Consider the following 26599-nt stretch of genomic DNA (forward strand, 5'->3'; position numbering starts at 1 on the left):
AATTACACTGAAAAAACTCTTCAGGGAAATTTAATTCGATAGCATCAACATTGTTTTTTTATTTTTTTCTTTGTCTTTTAGGTTTTCAAAAACTTTGTATACATATCATTAAATTAATATTTAAGGCGATTTTTTGTGACCCCTTTTACTTCTACAGTATACATCCGATATTAGCAAAAAAAAAAAAAAAAAAAAATATATATATATATATATATATATATATATATATATATATATATATATATATATATATATATATATATATATATATATATATATATATATATATATATATATATATATATATATATATATATATATATATATATATATATATGCTAAATTATGGATTTTCTAATAACATATTATTTATATATCTATGAACTGCCAATTTTGAAAGTACTATGACTCCACATTCCAATGGCATTAAGCATAAGTTTTTAAGAGGAAATTTTAAATTAGAGAATTGTTTTTGAAAGTGGTATATTCCATTCAAGTTTCTAATTAAAGTTTTATGTAATCTGAACATGTTTTATACATTTGAAAACAGATATGTACATGCAAATTGTCTTTGGCACACATATTTTTAAAAACATTAAAATTTAAAACCTTCTCTATCTCATTTCAACCATTGGACTCACGATACTTTCATTAACAATTCGTATACGTAAATATGTCCCTTTTATGCCTGTTTATGTACAAGAAATTTGAAATAATACATATTTATTATATTTTGTTAAATTTAAACATACAAAATGTGTTGTTCAATAATACGAATTTTTCGGTACTACGAAAGGGCCTGACACTATATAATTCGTACTAGTGGACGTCCACTGTACATATTCTTATAATCTGAATTATTAATTTAATTTCGATTAGGAAAGCGGAGCTCCCTTTATGTACTCTAGTGTATATTAATAGTTGATGTACATAATTGCAAAATTTCTCAGTGTACAATTTAATTCAAAACTTGTTTCGCTTTAGTAATTTGTTTAAAAATATTTTCGAATCCATAAAATATTCATACATATTACACTAGCTTAAGGGCATCACAATTAACTAAAGTTCGATAACTTTAAATGTATACATTTTAAATTATAATTTATACAGCCATATGAATAATAAATAAAACGTCTTTGGGGCAACTTTATTTTTAATTGATTGTACTTTGTTTAAGCTTGAGCAAGTGGTGATAAAATGGCGATAACTGCTTATCGATTATTTGTCACTTAGTAGCTAGTGTTTGCACTAAAACAGGTTTCATTTTGTTTTTTTACAAATTTATTATTGTAAAATTATTTTTTACGTTGCAAAATAATGATAATAATTAAAATCATATTAAAGTCAAATTGTTGTACAAAATTAATTAGATTTTAACAATTTTTATACGTAGTATACATACATACATACGTATGATTAATGTCTGTTTTGCTAGTAAATTACTAGTAAAATAGAGAGAGACTCCAAAAAAATCAAGTTAATGCATCAACAAGATTTAATTACATTCTATCATAATTCGTTGAGCACAATAAAACATGTTTATTTGTTTGATTTTTTCTAACAGAGGTTGAAAAGTAAGAATTCGTACAGTTTGTATACTTTTAAAGAGCAATGTGTGCAGCAGTCTGCCCCTTACAAAAATCTAAAGGAATAAATTGCAAACACTTTAAAAAAAATTACTCTTTTAAAGCTCTCTCCCTCCATAGCGTTAATGATAATGATGATGATCATCGTCTGCCACCGTCAAACAATAAAATGAAAATAAAATGCAACAATAAAATTTTATGTAGTGAGAGCATATTACTACAACAAGAAACTACTGTCTATTACTTAGTATAAGACAGAGCAATGACGACAATAAAAACAAAATCAAAATAAAATGCCCAAACAAAAAAGTCTAAAAAGCCATTTAGTTTTAAAAACACAACAGCTGTATGGATCTATTCAAAAGTTTTCGTACATGTTGCATGATGAGGTTTAGTTGATTTGGCTGCTGCGGGCCTGCCATAAGTTGGTAATAAAATATTTTCTTTTTTTCGTTGTTATTTTATTAGACGTAACGTTTTGCACGTAAATTTGCAGTTTATTTAGTTGAGGTGACTCTAAAACAAAAACAAATAATATTTGTATTATTGTTGTTGTTTATAATAATTATTTTCCCATTAGTGCAACAGCAGCAGCAACAATAACAAATATACAGCAGCAACAATAACAAATATACAAATGTACATACAATAATAATAAAAACAAGCAGCAGCAACATGTAATAAATGCAGTTTTTTGTTGTTGTTTTTGTTTTAATATTTTAGATCTATAAATATCTGATTTTAAAAAATCACGTAAATCATTTTTAGTACAACTGCTTTGTTTTGTAAAAGTACAAAATTGTTTACATGTTTTGTTTTACTTTTTTTGGGCAAAAAAAAATAAATAAAACTTGAACTAATTTTTCAGGTTAATTTTATTTTAATTTGTTGAGATTGTTAGTGAAACCAGAAGTGCACAAAAAATGAAGAAAAATAAAATTAAACATAAATCGTGAGTTTGTCTGTCAATAGGTCATAACTTCTCGCCTTTATCAATTTTCAGCTTTTGCCGTTTAATTTAAAGACCCAGAGCAGAGAATAATTTTATTCTGTTGCCTTCTTTTTCACGTTCTTGAATTTGTTGTTATTCTTGTACACCCCAAAACTTTGACACCCAAGAAAAATTGTTAGTCATTATTTATATTTTACGATTCATGCAGGTTTTTCCCATATATTACTTTTTTCCAATTTTCTACAATCTCAACGAAATTTCTTAAAAACGTAGACTAACAGATACAAAAAATATTTAAAGCAAAGAAAAATAATTTTATTATTTATATTAAAAATATTCTATATTTGGAATTCCTACATGTATGTGCGTGTGAAAGAAAGTATATGATCATCATCGTCAGACTAGTTGGTGGGAGTACGTACAGCAAGTGAGTACATACTACGTACAAATATGTACCAGAAGAGTAATTTTGTTATTCGCACCGATCATTTTCAAGCAGCATGAGCTGTTTGAAGAAAATTCATTCATTGTGGTGTAGATATCATCGAATGGAATAGATGGAACATTTTTGTAATTGTTTATTTGTTTTGACAAGTTGCTGTGTTGAAATAAGTACTCCTTATATATAATGTATAAGTAAATAAACTCTCATACACTCATGCTTTAATGTACTATGTATGTAGATCATAAACCATTTTTTTATTACTTGTTTAAAAAGATCTAAAAATTTGGGTAATTTGAATCACAGACAATCTGGTAGCAGTAGTGATATGAACATTTTTAGAAAAATGTAACCCATTTTTCATTACCAGAACTAAAAATATTTGTTTATTTTCTAAATAAAATTTCAATTGAAATGATTCCAATGCAAACAATATTTAGTAGTTAGAAAATATTCGCTTAACTATTTTGCCCAGATTGTGTTTCAGTGTTTTCTTGCCATATAATTTTTAACTTAAAAATTATCTTATTAATTTAGTTTACTTACTTTGACCAAGATGTACTCTCTTCATCCAGGGATATATTTGTGGAGGATTTTTCTTGCCACCACTGTTTTGACTACTGCCCGCCTCATTACCACTATCACTTTCCGAATCGGAATCACCCTCACCGGGACTGTGCATCGGTACATTCACACTATTCGAATGGTTATTATTGAGGTTCACACCCAACACGCCCTTGTTTAGTGATCGGGCCACACTTTCCACCACCGATGAAGGCGATAGTTTGGGGGAAATATCACGTGTCGATAGATCTTGGGGACTGGCTAATGATTGATTGTTATTGTTATTGCTGGTGGTATTGTTGTTGCCGGTGGGTGTTGAGGGATCATTGGCGTATTTACAACTAATATTTGATTGCTGCTGTTGCGGGTGTTGTTGTCCTAACTGCTGTTGTTGCTGCTGCTGTTGACTAACTGCATGCTGGGCCGCCGCTGACGCATGGGCATTATGTTGCTGCTGCTGTTGTTGTTGCATGAGGAGACGTTGTGGCTGTAGCTGAGTGTAGTCCACCATTTCCGGAGGATTAGTTTGAGCTCCAGTACCACCACCGCCTCCCGCGCCTAAACTGTAAGCAGCCTGATTAGCGTAATGAGCCTGAGGTGTGTTTGGATACAAGTTGGGTGCATAAGCAGCGGCAGCAGGAAAATAATCATTGCCGGGAGTGGCAGCACCGGAATTGGCACTGCCCGTACTACCCGCTCCAGGTCCACCATTACTGTTAGGTGTATTAGCGGCACCACTGGGATTGCCCGGATGATTTTGTTGTGCATTCATTTGTTGAGGGTAGCATGATGCCAGCGAGTTGACAAATTGATATGAGGACATGGCAAAACAATCTGGATCCATGATGGCCGGTATTTTGATAAGGATTAATAGGGCTAAAAGTTTAGCCTCAAGGTTTCTACACAAAAGCTGGATTTAAAGCACCAGCCCTTACAAATCTAAAATAACAAAATAAAAAAATGTTAAAATTATAATTTTATATTCTGGTTAATACCTGTTTTAAAAATATTTTAAGATTTAAAAACAAAAAGGAAAATATCTGATAAACTTAAAAAAATACCTTAAGTAAAGTGGTTGCTTATGATTATAACTTTTTTGCAATTTGTGCAATTTCAATAATGTTCATGTTTACACAATAATTTTCATGCCGATTTATTTCAGTTTTTGATCAAATCATATGGAAATTACATTTTATATAAAAAGAAAATAAGTTCTCTTAGTAGTAGGAAAACAATGGTCAATTGTAAAAAGTAAAAAAATCAGTGTTTCTTTTTTTCCTCTAAAGCGCCCTCAAGTGTTTTAAATTGAACTGATAATATGGTCGACAAAAAAGGAGTACAAGTCAAACATAATTTTTATGTTAATAGCAGGGTAAATTGTAAACTTCCCTTTTCACATTTTTAGCTTTTAGTATAAGCAGCTAATTAAAGGTATGTACTCTACAAAAATACAAATTCTAAAAGACTTGACTTCAAGTAAAAGAAAACAATATTATCTCTTGGTATGTTTCCTCTTTTACTGATTTTAAAATTCTACATATAGAATTGATTCTTTGTGGCTTCTGTTTTAATCTTACTATTTGTGGTACAAAACAGAACCGGTAAAGGACATAATTATATTTAGTCTTCAAAAATAGTTTAGCATGTAATATAGAAAAGTGGGTAGAACTTGCACTAAAATTATAAAAAAACATTGCTTTACATTGTTGCTTGAACATGCTCATGCTTAGAAATGTATACATTTGCACTTACAAATATGCATACCTATACATACATAGATGCATACAATGTATGTATATTAAGGAGACCATCATATTGCTAATATGTTTGATTTTACCATATCCATGATTTTTGAGAATAGTTTGAAATATTTTAAAAAGAACACAGGACTATGAAAACGCAATTTTCTCCATTAATCCTATAGTTTAAGACGTAATTCATCCGGTTCGTGTTAAAAGAAATTTCTCTTTTTCTCGGACGGTTTCCTTATTTTAAAACTGTGTATGTATAATATTTAACAAATTTATTATCAAACTTTAATCAAGGAATAAAACGATAAAAAAAATATTTTAAAAAATATATCATATGTATATATTTCAGTTCGATAGGACCCTTCTTATTGGTATTAGACATACCTTTTCTTTAACGGCGCCATTGTGCAATGTTTAAATTGAGTAAAAAGGTATTTGTATTTCACAAATAAGAATGTAACAATTAAAGAATAATATATTCTATAAATTGAAAATGTTAAGTATAAAAGTATATATTAGGTTGTTAATTTCTCAACTGTTATAATAAATCTTATAATAAAATTGTTTTAAATCTATGATTTCCTATACAAAACTTTTAAATATCTACAACATTGTTTAGTCAGTATATATTTAAATGTAAATGTGTAGATACATAAATAAGTAAATATAAACGTTGTTGGCCAACTCGTGCTACCAACAGCAGACACCCAACTCTTGCAACTTAAACTATCAACGATGAAACCTTGTAGTAACGTTTCTTTGAAGCAGGCAGCACAAGTACAACAAGAAAACTTATTAACTTGAAGGCATGTAGAAAATGTTCGACATTGTAAAAGTTAAAATAAAGCAAAAGCTAAAAATATATAACAAAAAATACCAGTAAAAAATGAAAACAACAGTAACAACATTAAAAAAAAACAAATTATTTCGGAAAATGCCTTCAAGTTCATTTAAAGGCTGGGGTTCTTTTAATAATAAACTTTTTTGTGGAAATTCAAAATTTGAAACCAGTTGGACAGAGCCTTCAGCTTAAATCTCACATAATTCAATTTTTTTCAAATTATTAATGTATGTATGTATGTATGTATGTATGTATGTATGTATGTATGTATGTATGTATGTATGTATGTATGTATGTATGTATGTATGTAATTTCCTAATAATAATTAATAAATAGCCCCAAAACAGCAAAATTTACATTTTTTACATTAAAAATAATTGTCATAGCGCGTAAAGCTCAATTTACACTATTGCACAAGTTACACGATCTGTCAAAATTTCTTGAAAGATTACGGATAGAACAGTCAAAAACTAATAATGGGAATGGAATGAAGTAAGGTGAGTGGTCATAAAATCATACGTCTTTTATTCTCACTTTTGACATACAAATATAAAATTATTTTATTTTCCATACAAAAAGTCATACATAAAGTTTTACAGTGTAAAGCTAGCTTGTTGCAAATGGTGCTCAAAGGGGTAAATATTTTTTGTTAAGAAGTGAAATTGGCTCATAAAAATCAATAACAAACACGCTATAGGAAACATGGCAAAGAAAATACCACAACATATTGTTGGTTTTCTACACGATTGGTCGAGTATAAAAGAAGCTTAAAGAGAAGAACACGTTAGTTTTGTTATTGTACTTATATTATGGAAAGGGTTTCTTGACCCGACCATACATATTTGCACTATACACTACAATTACGTAACTTCAATGGGCACGAAAATGTGTGTGAATTTAAAAATATTCTTAAATTTTTGTTAGCCACTTTTTTCAGTTTATTGTTTTAAGGTCATAAACGCTGGAATTGGCTGTTACGTAAAACTACATAATATATATTTAACGATTGTTTTAAAGTTCAAAATTATCTTTTAAATTTGTTTTTAACATTAAATTATATACAATGATTTCTTGTAATATAAGTTAAATTAAAAGCGTTTTAATCTTTAAAGAAAACAGTTTTATTCTTTGTTTTATAGTCACGTGCTAGTAATTTTTAGTTTTAAGGAGATTTTTTAAAAATTATTGGGAAAAATTGAACAAAAATTGTAATAAGTCCAAAATAAAGATTTCAAATAATATCCAGTTGTAAATAAATACCAAAAAATTATTAGTTGGAATTTGGGTTTAACTGTTAAATCCCTTTGAATAAAATGCTTTCATCTTTGTATTTTAATTAAAATTGACACAGTGACCTTAAAAAACCAGTGTTTTGAATATTCATATAGTTTTTTAAAGATCTATGAGAAATTTCTAGTTTGTTAAACTTTAATTGCTAAAAAAATTTTGATCTCTTTTTTATTTGCTAGTTCATACTTAGAAGGTTCTATTAAATTTTTTTACAAACATGCATTTCCTGCATCTTTATTATATATTTAGTTCATTCTTTAGTTTATCCTATTAACTTCATTAACAGTTTTACACAATCTGTTTTTAACCCATTTCAAATGTCGATTTTATTTGATTTATATCTTTAAGATGACACACAACTTAATTGTATGGAACATTATTTTAAAACAATTAAATTCCCATAAACTCAAAATAAACAAAAGTAATGATCAAATATACCTGACCTTACTTTACATTCAATTAAAGGCCTAAAATTATTTATACAAACTATTTAAAAAAAATAAAGGGGAGAAAAAAGTAAAAAATTCGCTTTGCGGTTTAATTATCAACAGAGTCAAAGTCAAAATTTTGAAGAAAAAAAAAACAAAAACTTATCACACAATTGAAATTTTAACAAATAAACCCTCTACAAAGAAGTAACAACAAGAATAGGTTTCTTATTTAATAGAACTATTTTTTTTTGGAATTATTCTTTTTATTGTTGTTGGCAAACAATTTAAAGAAACAAACAAATACGCCAGCCCAACAAACTCTCTCTTCTTCGCAGTCAAATACACACACTTGGCGCGTTAGTTGTGCCTAAATGTCACATTTTCGAGCACTGAAAAATGTCTATAATTTATGGCCTTTCTTTAGAAGACACCACATCTAAGTATTCAGCATCATCGCCAGCGACGTCATCAGCATCACCATCAGTATATCTAACATTTAAACGCCAGACAGTGAAAATTTTCTAACACACGATCATGACAACTACCAAAGTAGTCAAAATTTTGAAGCAAAAAATAAAAAAACGATCTAGCATAGAAATTACTACTGCTGCTGGCGAAATGCTGCTTCTTAAATAATGAAATGCTTCAATGATTTTCTACTCGTTTGCTTTTTCTCGTATATTTACTTTGTTACGAATAGAATTTTTTATTTTGTTTCAAATTTTTGTGGATTTAATTAACACCAATTGAACTGCATGTCATTTGTATATTGTGTATTTAAAATAATTTAACTGTTTGTTTTTTTTTTTTTAATTTTCCCTTGTTATTGTATATTTATAATTTATAGCAATTTATTGAAAATTTAAATGTTTAAAAAAAATATGATTTTAGTAAATTTTTTGTGTGTGGTTCATCACCAATTACGTATGATAATTTGAAAAATTTGTTTGGATTTTCTGATAATTTGACTAAATATAATTTATAGATTTTCATAGGCACATTATTTGACTGTAATCAAAAAATTTTAAAGTAATGGGACAACTATGAAGGAATTTTTTAGCAATAGTAAAGGAAAATAATACCATTGTGCTGTTTTGTTAAGATTTATTACGGTCCGATTTACACCCAACAAAAAACTTAAAATTAAATATGAGTAAAAAAGCTATAAACCTCTTTTCACTACTTATACATAGACATTTTATAAATCATTATTACAACACGGCGATGACTTTGAAGACAAGAACTTAAAACATAACTAAAAAATACATTTATATGTATTTGTATTTTAAATCATCAAATGTCCAATCTTTGGATTCCCAAAAATACCTCAACTTCATTTTGAATATATTCGGCCATTAAAATATATTTTTCATATTTCTAGCCTGTCATAATCTTATAATCCACCCTTAAAAACATTTAAAACTACAAAATATTTAACCTAATACATAAATCATAATTTTCCAATATATATTTATTGTCAACATGGGCGTTTACAAAATAAGAAACAAAACCAGACAAAAATTATGAAAACCCTGTGAAAAACAATAAACACATTAAAAAAAATTGTACGACAAAATTATGAATTTTTAAGATGTTTGCGCACGCGCAACTGCAATCAACTAAAATTATACAAATCACTTGTATTTTTTGTCTTTTTCTCTCTCCCTTCATCAAAGCAATAGGTGAATGTGTAAGAGAGTGTGTGAATTGTAAACCCCATTAAAAACTCATAAAAATGTTGTTGTTATTGTAAGCACCTCATAAAAATAGTCATAAATAAAAAAGACAACAAAAAATATTGCATTTAATTGTTGATGTTGTTGTATGCATTTGTAGTTATTAGTCTTTATTCTTTTGTAGCTCTTTAATATGTCATCATAATTTTGTAAAACGAAATGGTTCTCATAATATTCGTTTTTTCTCCTGTTATTATTGTTGTTGTATGGTTTTCATTGTTTTTGGCCCATTTTTCTCCTTTTGTATGATATTTATGACTGTTTTGTTGCTTTACTATTATTAAGTATTGTCCTTTATTTTCATATTTTTTGTTTGTTTTTTTTTTTCTAAGTGGGCTTGTTATGTAATAATTAGTTATGATAATAATTACTATTGGTAGTTTTAGTTGTATTGCTTTTGTTTGTTTATTTGTTATCTTCAGTATCTTGTGTAATTTTGTGGTTTTACTTCATACTTTTTCCGTTTTGTTTATTAATATTGAAGACGAGGTCACTCATGCTGATTTTAGGAGAGTTTTTTCCATTCATATAAGTGATGATTTATGACATTTAATATTTTTGTATTTGTTTTTCCTGTTATACAAAAATTTGGTATTGGAAATATCATCTTTAGATGTAAAGAAAGTGTTAGTTGTGTAAGTAGTACTGTGTTGATTTTCGGAAGAGCTACTGTTACTTTGATTTAAAGAGAGATTGAAGTGATTTATGAGTGTCAGAAATACGTTAGCATTATTAACAATATGAAATTATATCTGGTTCCGAAAATGCTTTTCATTCTGCTCTGCGTCTGAAAATAATTTCACCTTTAATGTAAATTTTAAAAAAGAATTTAAACATTAACACCGTAACTATGCAAAAATTAATCATTAATTTATTGTCCATTGAGTACTTTTCAATACATAATTCCTATATTAAACCATCAATATCATTAAGCGTTTGTGAGTACGAGAATTAATGGTTAAATATTGCCCTAAGTTTGAAAATCTTTATTCCTATTAACATATATATGAAATTACTTAGCACAAGTTTTTGGCCCACCTAAAACGTGCCACTACTTACTTAAACTTACTTTAAGCACGTATTTATCAAAATTTTAATCTACTGAAAATAAAAGAAACATTTAAATAAACATAAATTAGTGAAATGAAAGAAACCACCTCCCAATTTAATAAAACAATCGAAATAATATAATAATAAAAAATATAAAAAGTCAGAAACAAAAAATTGCGTGTCTCTTATCAAATGGAAAGAATTTTCACTTCATTAAAATAAATGCAACCATGTTTTTTTACTTTGTTTCGTTTAAACCCCCTTTCATTTGTTGGCATTTTTTTTTTGTATGTATTGTTAATTCTTTGTATTGTTTATAATTAAAGATCCATAGAATTCATATTCAGAAATCAAATTAATAATCAAGAACAAAACGTCGGAGAAAGAGAGACAAAACAAAAAAACAGAATATTTTTATTAAACAAAGAAAATATTGAAAATGATATGAGACAAAAGCCAAGAAACTAGAATAACTTGATTTTAATTTTGTGAAAAAAACAAATCAATTCCTAAACAGAAATGTTAAAAAACACAAAAAAAAATCTGGACGAAAATGTGGTATGGCGTTGATTTGTATTCGTATTGCCAGACTACAAACTAGTGGGACGTACTATAATTTATTTATTTTATTCGTTTTTTATGGTTGTAACAATTGACCAACAATAACAGAATTAAGAATACAGTGTTGTCAACTTATGTCTATGATGTAAAAACGGAAAGTTGTTTCATTACTAAAATAATTATTGGGGAATATTCTTTAAGAGTTGACAAACCTAAGAATTCCAAAACTTTTGCATAAAATACTAACATGACATTACTCCTCCTCAAACCTATTATAAAAACTATTGACATATATAACACTTTACATTCTTTAGGTTTTATTTCCATTTTTTTACTACATACCAATGTATATGAGTGGTTCCTTTTTAGGAACTCATGCTGTTTTTAGCCTCCGGTAAAAATGAAATTCAACTGAATATTATTTTTGTTAATGAATTAAAAACGTAATTTAGATTTCAATAAAACAACAATAACAACAATCTACTGTTTTTTCTTTAATATGTAGATTTCAAGCGATTTAGTAAAACGAATTTTAAATTCTTCAGTACTGCGTCACTGCAAGAGCTCAAAGAATTGGTTTGTGTTTGGAAATATTTAGGTAGCCAATATGAACACAGACGACCAGTTGGAAACTTTCAAAAGGGAGTTTACAATAAAAATTTGAATGAAATTTGTTGAAAACTCCTTAAAACGGTAAAAATAAAAACACATGTGTGCGTAACTAACTGAGTAACTAACCGACGGACTGACTAACTAAATAAACTAAGTAAATTAACTAAATATGGTTGGTTTAACTCGGTGTATGCATGATGTGTGTTTGGGTAAATAGTTTATACATATTACGTCAAGACTTTTAAGGGATTTTAATATGGGGTTTTAGTTGCTGTTTTATTCTTTAGGTTTTGTCCAAAACTAAAAAAGGGATTAAAAACACTTGATAAAGGTTCAGTTAGGCCTGCGAAATGTGTATAAGTGGATTGTCAGTTTTCACTTTCTTTATAAAAATAAAATATAGAACTAAAAACAACAAAAGGAAGAAGGACTAAATTTCTGTGAGTATATGTGTGTAAGTCTGTCAAAACTATTGCATAATGTAGGTACAACAAATGTTGAACAGGGACTGCATAAAAGCGGTATCCTTTTCATAAAAGTCAATATGGTCCATTATTTTTTTTCAATTTCATTCCTGGGGTGATAATTGTCCCACAATTGTTAAAGAAGGATATACCTATTTCAGGAATAATCAAATATTCCAAAATAAGTGAAATAATCTTATGTGTATGTGTGTATGATGTTAAGGATTTTCTTTATATAGATTTAAATTAATTAAAAAATAATACTAATGATAATTATTTGGAGAGATTATTTTTAATTTAAAGTTCTTAGTCTGATATTCTTTTCATTTTCGTTATTTTCATGTATGCCTAAAAATATGTATCAAATTAAAATAAAATATGTTTCTGATTATATAAATCATAAAACGAATTCTCGAAATATTCTCGAATATTCCTGAATATTATTACAACTAACAAATTTTTTTTATAAATTTTAAAATTTATACAAACCCAGGAAAAATTGTATTAGTTCTACAACTAGTTCTAGAACACATGATTTTAGCTTTAACTCGTTCTAGTTTGGCTTTGAGACCAATGATTTTTGTTCGAAATTGTCTTCTTCGGAACTGGTTCTGAGGAAGCGTTATGGAGTCGACACTCGTTCTTTGGAACGCTTCTAGAACTAGTTCTTTAATCAATGATTTTTGTTTGAATTTGTCAACCTCGGAACTAGTTCCATTGAAGCTTTAGAGAACGTATTAACAAATATTTATTTTTTAGCGTTTTTGTTTAAATTTATTAAGATTAGGAGCAATTTTAAGAAACTGTTGATGAATTTTTTATTATATTTATTTTTTATTATTATATTTATTTTTTAGCGTTTTTGTTTAAATTTATTAAGATTAGGAACAATTTTAAGAAACTGTTGATGAATTTTTTATTATATTTATTTTTTAGCGTTTTTGTTTAAATTTATTAAGATTAGGAGCAATTTTAAGAAATTGTTGATGAATTTTTACTATTGTACTAATGTTATTTAGTTTTTTCGGAACTAATGGAACTAGTGTAGTAGCAATGTATAACTAGTTTCAAAGAACTAGTTCCTTAAAAACTATTTAGAAGTATTTAAGAACCACAACAATATTCTAAGGAACGGGTTCTAGAAGTAAAGGCGACACTACTAGTTCCAAGGCTGTTGTTTAAGAATCAGAAGTAGTTCTGTTTTCACTCGTTCTAGAACTAGTAGTTTTGAGAACAATTTCTAAAATTTTTCCTGGGAATTAAATTGTTGGTTTAAAAAAGAAATTGTGTGTACCTTTTATTTATAAAAGCAACTTATATTACATGTTCTTTCAACTCAGTTGTTAGAATTTATAATTTTAATATTTGTTATATAAATGAAACACTTACGAATCATATTTAATGAAATGTTTGAAAACGGTTTCATGATTTCAAATTTATAAAATATATAAATCAAATGAAACAAAAAAAGTTCTGTTTACTGCAGAGTTTCATTCTTTTCACAATTTTGTTGAAGTAGAACAACGAAATCAAGGGAAAATGACACGCAAACATTTCATTTACTAGCGTTTTTTGGCTTTTTGAACCTCGTTTTTTTTCGTTTAAAATGGCGTTTTAATACATTCATTTCATTTATTCATTCATATTTCATATTTTGTAACTAGAGAGTGTGTGTGAATGTGTCTTTTAAGTCAGTTTTCTTAACGACACAAAATACGAAAAAAAAAAACTCATTCATGTTGTACAATAAGTGCCGGCCTACATTTATTTTAACTGTCAAAAATATATATTTTGTCTGTTTACAACTAAAAAATATTTATGAAAAAAGCCCTCAAAACATATAAAAGAAACAAAACTTGTGCTATTGTAGACATGTCATCATTATTTCTATTTAATTCTTTTCGTTTTTTTTTTTTTTTTTGTTAAATTAGTTTTTGTAACAAATGCATAAGTTTATTTCTCAAACAAAAATATGCGAAATTATTGTTCTTTTTTGCATTTCAATTTCAGTATTTAAAATTGTTGACATTGAAAGACTGTTTCTTTTAATTTAAATTAAAAAGTAATCAACTGAAAAAAACTATTTGAAATTTGAAAATTTTTTAAATATATATTTTTCTACCCAGGTAAATAATTCAGATCATAAAACAGCAACCTAGGAACTGGTGTTCTAATAAAAGTGTATATGTTTTTAAATCTTTTCTCGAATTAGTTCAGAGTAAAAAAATTTCGAACAAAAGTCATTGATTAAACAACTGGTTATAGAAAAGTTTCATATAATAAGTCTCGACTGCATAACGCTTACACAGTTAGTTATTTTTGAATGTTATATTTGAACCGAGTTAATTTTTTGTAGAACGAGTAAATGTAATAATCATGCGTTATAAAACTAAAAGTAAAATTACTTAGTAATTTTTTTGTGTATTTAAACATTTTACAAAAATATGTTTTTTTTAATACATATTCAAGAGTTTATCTAATATGATACATATTTAAAAAAAATAGATTTTTTTTATTCCCTGTTTTTATGGATAGTTTATATAATGCAATTAAATTTGTATTTTTACAAGAAATGTAAAGATTTTAGAGAATCTTTTAAAAATGGAAATAAAAGGAGTTTACATATTTTAAGGTAATACAGTAAATTGTGTTTTTAAAATTCTACCTTTTTAAATGTAAAACTTCTGAAAATTTATATGTATTTGTATATCGTAATATAGTTGTATGAAAATTCTGTATTTTTCTAATTATTAAAAATGATTGCAACAGAATTCAGATTTTTGAAAGTTTGAAAAGTCTCATGTTGCAATAACTCTCAATCGATCCGTATTAATGTACAGAATACGAAAGTAATTAAAAGTATTGTTTTGTGCTGATCAGTTCTCTACCAGGGACTGAAAATCCTGACCACAGTATAATTTATGAAAAAAAAATATTTAATTTTTTTAATCGATTTCAAATATTAGCTAATTTTAAGCTGATTAAAAAAAAATGTAAATATTTATGGTTCACAAAATATCTTTTATTATTTGGGAGACATATTACATTCGTTTTTTATAGAAATAGGTGTCAAAATTGTTGCAGTTTTTACCTTATACATAAAAGTACTTAAAATTTAGTTTGGTCCATTTCAGACTTTTTTAGATTATTTTAGAATTTATATTCCAAAATTTTATTGTATTAAAATCGTTTTGGAGACCGATAATAATCTAAGTATTAAAAAAATAATTATTTTCCTGGTGATAAGATACTGAAATCAAGAATTATAATCGCTGTTAGGGAACTGAACCAAACATGTTTTACTTTTTCCCGTTTTTTAAACTATAAAATTTAGAATTATGTATAGTGATTAGATATTTACAACAACAAATTTCTTCGTGTCACAAATATTAAAATTGTTACTGACTTTACTGTAAATTATTATATGAATTCAAATAAATTTATATGTTTATTTTAACTTTAAACTGAATGCTAATGTAACTTTAACTTACCAAATTTAATAAACTGGTGTTTTAAATAATCCAAAGGAAACTTTCTTTAATAGTCAATTTGTTAATAGTTTTTTTTTATCAAAGTAATGTTAACTTATATATTTCTTCACTTTATGTTTTTTATTTATTTTTCTACAATATGAATCCGTATTTTTTAAACACTGTATTTTCAAATTTGTATATTTTTTAATTGCTCATTTATTTAGTATTTTTAATAATAAGTTTGAGTGTCATAAATCAAATTGTAAAAATACCACAAGAGAAACATAATAATAATGTAACCAACACATAATGCTTTAACGACGGCAGCAGGTTGTAATTTTTCCGATAAACATTTTGATATCAAATTTTCTATTTTTCGTTTATTTTTCTTTTAACTGCTACCAATTTAAATGTGAGTTTTTAAAAACCGGTGTTGTGGAGGAAAAACAACGTACGAATGAAATGATGAAATAAATTCGTTTGGAAAAACCGATGATCGGTAGATAAGAATTGCCGTCGTAGTGTGTGAGAGAAAGAATGTTGTGTTGTGATGATCATGCAGACACACCAACTAGAACAAGAACAGATGATGTTTGCTGCAATTCAATTCAATTCTTTTTCAACGATCATGCAGGATGTTTTTCCTCTGCTATAGTTCTTGTTCTTGGTCTCTTGTATTGTTGTATTTACCACTGTGTATCATAGAGTTAAAAAGAGTTTTTAATTTAAGGTTTTATTTGATCATTCGTTGTGTGTGTTTGTTGAAGGTTTAGAAGATTTCATTTATGTTAACAATTGTTGTTGTTTAGTTGCACAGTAGAGAGAATAAGAGTATGTTTAAATGTATTGTAGCGAAAAAGTCAAAAAAGGCCATAAATTTTGTCAAATAATAACAATGTTGACAAGTTTTACACTTTTTGTTATTATTACTCTTGTTGTTGTTGGTGGTAAAGGTGTTTTGTTGTAGAGATTAAAACTCAAACTCTCTCATACACACTCTAACTAACCAACATGTGTTATTGTTAATAACAATTTAAAATAATAATGATGATAATTTTTAAAAATGATCCCTTTTTGTGTACAACTTATTTTGCACTTGATTTGCTGTGTTAATCCTTGACTTTAAGGGGTTCTATATATTGTTCTTCCGGTTCATCTATTTTGGCAAATTTTAATCCGTTTTACCTGTTTGTGTTAGAGACAAATTATTCTTGTAAACGCCAAATTTTTATTTTTATTGCACTTGTTTCTTTTTGTTGAATTTATGTTTAAATTTATTTATGATTATTTTTTCGTTTTGTTTATTTGACACACAATTAAAAGATATACAATTTATTAACACTTTCAGTTGTTATTATAATTGTTGTTGTTTGAAATTTTTAATTTTCTCTTAAACTTTTTTATTTTGTTTATTTTTTTAATAATAAATCATAGACATAAATTTCATGCTAAATTTGCGATCATTCATCAGCGAGAAAATTCATTTTAATCGCCATCAATAAACCACTAAAACACTTTGCAAAACATACATCAACATTTTATTTTTATAATAAGGCTGACTGAATAGCTGGCTGGTGAATTCATATATTTCAGCATAAATAATACAAATATTACACTCACTTTTTGTTTAATTATATTTTTTAAGTTTGTCAACAAACAACGCTTTTTTATCAAAATCCAAGTTTTCTTTAATAATTAATAATTTTTGTTTGTTGTACTTGTTATTTTTTCTCTTTTGAATATTATAAATTATTGTTTTTGTTAAATTAATGTATTTTCTTTATTTTTGTAATTTTCTTTTACCCGCGTATACGTGCTCAAAGCGCCAATGTTTCACTTTGACTACTTGGTTATAATTCAAATCAAAAATATCAGAGCATCAATAATAAAAAACTAAACAAACAACAACAACACCAACCAAGTAAACACTCACACACAATCAAATTATGAGAAAAAAGAGCTCCCTATTAAATATACATTAAGCTTTTTTTATAATTTTCCCCTTGTTGTTGTTTTTTGGACTTCTTTATTGGTAAGAGAGAATAAACATTAGTCTTCTTTCTAGACAGAAAACGTAAAAAACAATCTATTCAATGTGAAACAAACAAAGACAGCTAAAAACCAATAAGACCATCACTCACTCTATTGCTTTCTCATTCGCTCTACCAGCAATAAAGGGGTGGCCATTTATAATGTTTACTTTAGTTTTTCTTTTTGTTTCTTCCGTTTCTTGAATTTCGAATATGGGAGCTATTTCCCGTTTAAGTGAATGAGTGTGTTGTGTGTATATGCGTACATGTGAGTTTGTTTATGAAATGAGAATAACTTGTTTGTGATATTCGAATTTGTTATGTGTTCTCTTGTAAATAAATAGTGTATTCGAAACAAGAGAGAATTTTCGAATATTGTCACACGTACACTGTCCGTGTGTTTTCTATTTTGTGATCTTATTATCAATGAACATTGTTTTTAGCATTTTCGAAATTAATTTTCTACTCTTCTGTTCAACGTAAGGTATTTCGATTTCTAATAAATTTTTTAAACACGTTTAAAGTAGAAATAACATCTTATTTTCGACTGTAGGCTGCTGCTCTATTAGAAAAACCAAAAATTATGCCAAGTCCTTGTTTGTTAGAAAAATGTTTACTTGTTTAATTTAAGTGCTTTAAAGAAGTTGTGAAAATGTTCTATGACATTTTATAATACGATAAAATATTTCAAACTATTATTCACTTACAAGGAAATGTACTTAAGTTAAAAATATTTTTCAATAAGTGGTACATATTTCTATGTCTACATTTGTAAATTTTGAAATATGTTTAGTACATGGGGATTTTAAATATCTCAATTTTCTTTGTGTATGGAATTTAAAATGATGCAATATTGGCGTTTTTAAATGCTATAACTATTTTTAAACTTGTTTTAAGCAGCTTTTCATAAACATATCTAGTTGTAAAACTAAGTGCTATGAGTGGTGTTCAAACGATTAGTTGTCGATCGGTCAATCGATAAATTTTTTGCCGATTAATCGCTCGCTGTTTAACAGTAAAACTGCTGTATATTTTCAACAAAATTCAATATTTAATATTTAGAATAAATTTATTTCCTTTCTTTATTATTTCTATAACAATATTTCTGATTCTTGAAAAGAAATTAATGTTATCGCCTTCAATTTTACAAATAGTTTTGAAGAATATTTTTTAAGGTACTTCTAATAAGTTTTTAAGCAACAGTTCCGAAACTTGTTGAAATCTTATCTTATTATAAAAAAATTAATTAACCTTATTTCTTTAAATAGAAAAGTATTTCACACGAAAAGAAAAAAATATATTTAAAAAAATTAAATAGGAAAAAACTTTGTAAATAAAAAACATCCAGTTATCTTTTATTAGATTATCCGAATAATTATGAATTATCCGATTACTAACCGGGTAACATTTCCTATAGATTTAAAGACGTGACAAAGAAATAAAATTACATCAAAATAAGACTTGTGCTCTTGAGAAAATTACAGGCTTTATATTTTTAAAACATTTTAAAATTTTAGACACAATAGATTTTACTTGAGTGCAGTAGATAGAAATTTAAGTCTGTGGTAAAAAATTAAGAATAAAAGGTGTAAATAGATGAAAATCATTTAGTTTTTATATTCTATAAAATTCCATAAAAATTTTATTTTCTTTAAATTAACGTATAATTTTAAATCATCCATATCTTAACAGTTCAAATCTGAATATCAATTTAGTTTTTTTGTTTACATTTTGCCATTACCGCCAATTTATTGCGTACATGGAACCTGAAGTTAAATCGAGCAGACTTGTAAAAGTTATTGAATTACATATAAAACTATTTTTTTAAATGAATTTGAGTCGGAAACTTACTGATTTTCAGAAAAAAATTTGTCAAAATTTGGTAAATTTAAGCAGCCATTTTGTATTATTTGTATATATAGTTCAAAATTTTATTCGTAATTAATATTTATAGGTCCTTACATTTGAATTTGATTTGAAAATTAAATAGATTCAGATAGTACAGATTAATATGTTTCTCATTCAAACTAAAATATAATTTTTATTTATCTAATATTTGTGAAATCATTAGTTTTAGTTTTAGATATATTTAAAATTTTAAAAACTTCTTTCAAAGACCCAAATTTTTGGATTATTAGAAAAATTTAATTTTTATAAAATTTATTTTTTTTTTTGCCTTGTGGAATATAGAAAGCAAAATGTACTAAAATATGTTTAAAAAATTCTGTAGTAACTTTTAAATATAATTTTTTCTTAGGATTACATGGTTTATTCGAAAAACTTTATAATGTCAATGTTACAATTCGAAAAAACATCGATGTATTTAATATTTATATGAGAAATTATCTAATTTTTTTAATTCCTTAGAAACCCGTGTCACTTACTAATTTTTTTTACCTTCTTTTTATTTTTTGGTCCATAGTTTTAAAATTTGGACACTATTCGTTATATTGATAACGAAAGGCACTTAGGAGATAAATTCTTTACAATGTGCCTCGTTAATGTGCCCTAAATGGGAGATGGGTACGACAGCTACAGAAGTTGGTAAACTTGAACGTAAATTTCTTAAAATATCAGTTTTTAGCGCGGCACATTCGCACTTATATAGGAAATTATTTGAATTATTGCGTAAATTGAGTTTTTTGTTATTTTGAAATATAAAATCGAAGGAGCATGCTAAAATATTCTAATGCAGAATTTTTATAAACTTTTTAAAAATTTTGCAAAATATAATTTTTTTTATTTTTGCGATTTTATATATCAAACATGGACTTATACAAACATTTAATGAATAGACGTAAAGATAATGACAAACACATCGGTTTGGGATCATAAATGTATTTAAAATGTCCTTGTAAGCTACAAAGACGTCACTATTATCTAAACACATTTTGAGCATCATGGATGATGCTCAAAATTTGTCAAAATTATCACCATTTGCAGGTTTTCTTAATACTTTAATGAAAATCTGGGGCGCATCAAAAGTTAAAAAATTTTGGTTTTTGTGTGCCAAATAAAATGTACCTAGCATCAATTTATAAATATTTAAATCCAAACTATAATTTTTTAATTGCATTCCCTTATAAATCAAGTTCGTATAATTCAGATATTAACAGTTTTTTTTCTTAAATTTTACTAATTCACGGTTTTTCAAAAACTAGAGGCAACAATTTAAAAAATTACTGAAATAAAATTTCTTACTGTGTATTTTTAAAATTTTTTTGAATTAAATCTTATGGTATGAATTATTTTCACATTTATATGTAATTTTAAGATTTTTTTTAAATATTTAAGTGAAAACCGCTATAACTTTTGCGCCCCTCGATCAAAATGATTAACGCGAACGGATTCATCACGTATTAGGGTCTGTTTATATTCACACAAAATATTTTGAATGTGCCATCAAAACAATTTTTCGATTTTTTAACTCTAAAATTAAAAAAATTTTAATAATTGCTCATTTGTTTATAAAAAATAAAAACTTTTAGTTAATCTTTTATATCATGTATTTCAATATCCGTAGATTTATAAGCTTTTACAGGGTTTTATCTATTTCTTGTATTTTTATTATTATTAATTAATTATTAAATAGAAACATTTTTTTACTTTTTCTATTTATAATTTATAAACATTATAATTATAATTTATAAACATAATGGATTATCCGTTGTATCAATTAAAAAAAATAACCGTATAAAAAAAATCGCTACATTTGCACACGCTAAAATGTTTACCGTCGTTAAGCGTATTCGCACACGTTTATTTCAATGATTTACTTTCGAAAAAACATTCAAAGTTTATTTTCACTAAACGGACAAAAGCCGGTTTAACTTAAGCGATGAAAAAAGTTTTACATTAAACTTAGCGGCACTTGTTTTGTCCCCCCAAAAATAAAATAAAAGAGAGCAAATAATGAGAAGACCTCTTTTAAAAAAATGCTCAAATTCGAAAACTGTAAATCATTTTGCCGGTTATTTTGACGAGTAAATGAAATGAAACTATTGAAATATAATGCTGGCTCTTTTGCTCCCTTACTCTGCGTCATGCAGTAAGACTCCGCCTCCAGTGATAGTATGAATGAAAGATTGATGTTTTGGGGTTCTAAAGTCTCTTCTCTATTGTTGGTAAAAAAGGACCAAATGAATCGCAACGATATACCGTTTATTTAACTCGCTGTAGTTGTAAGTAAAAAATGTAAGATTTTTTTTTTATTTTCCATGATTTACATTCAGAAAAAAAGAGGAAAAACGAAATCTACGTAAACAGGTAGTTGTTGTTTCAGCCTGTATAAGTGTCACTGCAAATGTATGTTTCCATGTGTTTGAATATCTGTTTGTGGCTGTGATATGTTGTCCCTTTAAATCTTTCAATGCTGCTGCTGATGTTAGGTTCCGTTTTGTAGGGAAACCAATTTCGTGATTTTCATTTTCTCTTGCCGTTCTATACAAAACATCCGTTCTATTAAAATGCTGTTTTCTAATGCCACTATATTCTGTTGCAGCATCCTTATGATTGTTTCTTTAAGGAGAGCAAGAACAAACTTTTGGTCCAAATGGCAGATTAGTGGCCTGACATTGTAACAATTTCTGATTGTGATTTGTATTCAACAGTGACGTTGTTTAAATCATCATTGTTACAGTGTTTTTACCATTACCCATCAGCCGTTCATATCATCAACATCATCATTACTATTTTATAAACGTATCCATTTTAATTTTTATTGGCTTTTTGTATTTTTTGAGCTTTTTCAATATTTTTAGTTGTTTTTCTCAGCGAAATTGGAAATGCGTTGTTGTGGTTTTACTTTTTTATTATAGTACAAATGAAAAAAAATAAATTGTATACGTGTTATCATTTTTATGATGATTTTGTACATGTTTGGAAAATAAATGTTGGACAAATTGCACTAAAATACCAAATGTGTTTTAAATCTTCACAGGATGCTTTAAATGAATTTAAAGATGTTAGTGTAAAATGAAATTGTTAGCATAGACATACATAAGATTTGCGAATGATCATAATTGTTCGGCGGAAGGTTTCAAATATTTCTTATCTTACTATGAAACTTTTTTCTATAAGATCGCAAGCCTAGAACCTAGTGCAACTCACAAAACCTAAGAAGATTCGAAATATATTTCAGTGATTACTAGAGTATTCAATTATTTGGGTTTTTGTCTTTTTCGGTTTATTCGACAAATAATTATTTGATGTTTTACGTTAGCCGGTTAATAATCGGATAATTAAAAATTAATCGGTTATTCGAACAAAAGGAAACTAGGTATTACTATTGCTTTTTACAATAATTATCTTCATGTTACACAATGTAACATTTTTAAAAAAAGCTTTCAAATATGGTAAAGTTGATAAGCATGTGAAAATAGATTACACTTATACCAATTCTGTGTACTCCGATTTTTATGTCCTTATAAAAGGATTTCAAAGTTTAAAGGACTACAAACAAATATTTAAAATATTTATATGAATTTTATGATGCTAATATTGGTGTCAAATGGAAGCTGGTAATCTGTACATTCTATCCATATATATTATATACCTGTCGCACTTAAAAAAAAAAACGAAAAAGAAATTTAATTTAAAAGGGTTTCATTTTTGTCATAAAAACTTTTAACTACTTTTTTGTGACAAATTTTCTTTAATATTTCCAATTCTTTCTTGATGATATTGATGATTTGAAATAAATTATATTATTTCGAAGGAGAGGAACTCACCTTCATTTGAAATTAATATTAATGCTAACTTTTTAATATAAATTTGGAATTTATCTTTTGAAATCGGTTGTCTTCTAAACTTTAAAGTCCTTTAAAGAGCCGATTATGAAAAACTGAGTACACAGAGTTAATACTAATGGTCCACAGTTTCCTGTACGCATAGATTTTTTCATGTTTGAAAATAACATTTGCACAGTTTATAAACAAAATTATGATTTTCACTTCTTTCACTTTAATTCTATGTTTAGTTCTTCTCAATTATAAACCATTCCTGTTTATGTGAAATGCTTTTCTATATAAAGAAATTACTGTTTTTAAGATTTTCAACGAGTTCTAGAATTCTTACGTTCCCTTAAACACTAGTTCAACTATAACTGTTGCTGAAGAACTTATTGGAAATACTTAAGAACACAACAATGTTCCCAAAAAACTGGTTGTAGAAATAAAGGCTATATAATTATTTCCATGATTTCTTTTCAAAAAATCATCAAATAAAGTTTTCTTTATTATAGAAAAATTATTAAGAAATTAAGAAAAGAAGAAAATTTATAATAAAAAAATTCAATTATGTAGAAAATAATAGTAATTTTACTGCTAAATAGTGAGTTTTTCTTAATCGGTTAATTGATATAAATTATTCGGTTATATTCGTTATTTGAAATTTGACAATTTTCATTTATTCGAACGATTAATCGTCAAAAACTAATCGATTAACCGATCGACGATTAATCGTTTGAATACTCTAGTCTATAGTCAATGTGTAACAGAAACGTCTACAGTCGAAAGTATAGAATAGACCATAGAACAGTCTATAGTCAATACTATAGTATAGTTTATATTCAAGATTATAGAACGGTCTATATTCAAGGCTATAGAAGAGTCTATAGTCAAGAATGTAGAAAAATCAGTCTATAGTCAAGACTATAGAATAGTCTATAGTCAAGACTATAGAATAGTCTATAGTCAAGACTATAGAATAGTCTATAGTCAAGACTATAGAATAGTCTATAGTCAAGACTATAGAATAGTCTATAGTCAAGACTATATAATAGTCTATAGTCAAAACTATAGAATAGTCTATAGTCAAGACTATAGAATAGTCTATAGTCAATACTATAAAATAGTCTATAGTCAAGACTATAGAATAGTCCTAGTCAATACTATAGAATAGTCTATAGTAAAAACTATAGAACAGACATCGATTCAGTCTATAGTCATAGACTATAGAATAGTCTATAATCGAGACTATAGAATAATCTATTGTCAAGACTTTAGGAAAGTCTATAGTCAAGACTATAGGAAAGTCTATAGTCAGGACTATAGAATAGTCTATAGTCAAGACTATAGATAGTCTATAGTCAAGACTATAGAATAGTCCTCTATAGCCAAGACTATAGAATAGTCTATAGCCAAGACTATTCTATAGTCAAGACTATAGAATAGTCTATAGTCATAGACTATAGAATAGTTTAATAAGTCGAGACTATAGAATAGTCTACAGTCAAGACTATAGAATAGTCTATAGTCAAGACTATAGAATAGTCTATAGTCAAGACTATAGAATAGTCTATAGTCAAGACTATAGGAAAGTCTATAGTCAACACTATAGAATAGTCTATAGTCAAGACTATGGAATAGTCTATAGTCAAGACTATAGAATAGTATATAGTCAAGAGTATAGAATAGTCTATAGTCAGGACTATAGAATAGCCTATAGTCAAGACTGTAGAATAGTCTATAGTCAAGACTATAGAATGGTCTATAGTCAAGATTATGGAATGTCTATCGTCAAGACTATAGAATAGTCTATAGTCAAGACTATAGAATAGTCTATAGTCAAGACTATAGAATAGTCAACCCTATAGAATAAACTATAGTCAACACTATAGAAAAGTCTATAGTCAAAACTATAAAATAACATATAGTCAAGACTATAGAATAGTCTATAGTCAAGACTATAGTATCTATACTCGACTCTTTATAACAGTAAATGATTTATGATAGTATATAGTCGTCAGTTTAGAATAGTCTAAAAATTATTAAGATCTTAAGAAAAGAAGAAAATTTGTAATAAAAATTTTCAATTATGTAGAAAATATATAGTAATTTTCCTGCTAAATAGTGAGTTTTTCCTGATCGGTTAATTGATATAAATTATTCGGTTTATTTTTTATTTGAAGTTTGACAATTTTCATTTATTCGAACGATTAATCGTAAAAAATTAATCGATTAACCGATCGACGATTAATCTTTTGAATACTCTAGTGACTATAATAATAATTTTCACAGTAATAATTTTTTTCAAAATTCCAACTCTTTCCTCTGCATACCTGAGATGGAAACCACAGATTTTGATCAACATTTTTTACAGAGCAGAAACTGCAGGATAATAAAGTCAATAAGAATGTAAAGCTTCTAAAGTGCATTTAGTATCATCCTAAGATGCACTTTTTCAAAAAATATTTAAAAAAATATTTTCTTTGAGCACAATTAAAGTACGCTTGCACATGTGTTATCACATCCCTTTAGATGTGATTATATATATTTTATATTTTCAGATTTTAAACTTTAGAACACTTTATTACGAAAACCAGGAAAGTAAAAAGGCCCAAAATTTGTCATCATAGAGGTGGGAGAACAAATTTCGCAACCTTATTTTTGAAGCACTATTACCCCAACTATCTCCAAAGCCGATAAATTTGAGAAAACTTTTATATAAAATTATATAAGCGAACTAATTCACGATGTTTGGATCATCATGGGAAACATTTACACTAATACTTTTTTAATTTCAATATACATACATATGTCTACAAAAATAATCCATTGCATATACTTAAATTATATAAATGTATGGGATTTATCGTTTATGTTGCAGGGTAACTGTTGCGTCGTCTTATAAAGGACAATATTTAGTTGGCACCTTTTATTAACATTATCATTTCGCCACGAAAGCATTTAAAGCCAAATTTGGATAATCTTTAACACCGCGAAGTTCCGATCGAATATGCCTTGATGAAGAATGATGATGAAATACCATAAATTTTACGAAATCTAGTTTTTATATATCTCCAATATTCATAGCAA

General features: G+C 26.9%; 1 protein-coding gene across 4 annotated transcripts in view; it reads right to left on the bottom strand.

Annotated features, from left to right (window-relative positions):
* LOC111682816 (homeotic protein Sex combs reduced) overlaps positions 1-21539 on the bottom strand; it is a 51178-nt gene extending 29639 nt beyond the window's left edge. Inside the window, exons 1-3 of one of the 4 annotated variants that reach the window (XM_046949046.1) lie at positions 21390-21539; positions 15772-17598; positions 3527-4483 (exon numbers count right to left, since the gene is read on the bottom strand). In XM_046949046.1, the coding sequence (XP_046805002.1) occupies positions 3527-4388 (862 nt within the window). In that variant the 5' untranslated portion in view covers positions 4389-4483; positions 15772-17598; positions 21390-21539. Of the gene's footprint in view, positions 1-3526; positions 4484-15771; positions 17694-21389 lie in introns of those variants that run through there. The other 3 variants (XM_046949045.1, XM_046949044.1, XM_046949047.1) reach the window with 3 other exon arrangements.
* Positions 21540-26599: the final 5060 nt, after the last annotated feature.

This window comes from Lucilia cuprina, chromosome 4, assembly GCF_022045245.1.
Source record: "Lucilia cuprina isolate Lc7/37 chromosome 4, ASM2204524v1, whole genome shotgun sequence".
Classification (NCBI taxonomy): Eukaryota; Metazoa; Arthropoda; class Insecta; order Diptera; family Calliphoridae; genus Lucilia; species Lucilia cuprina.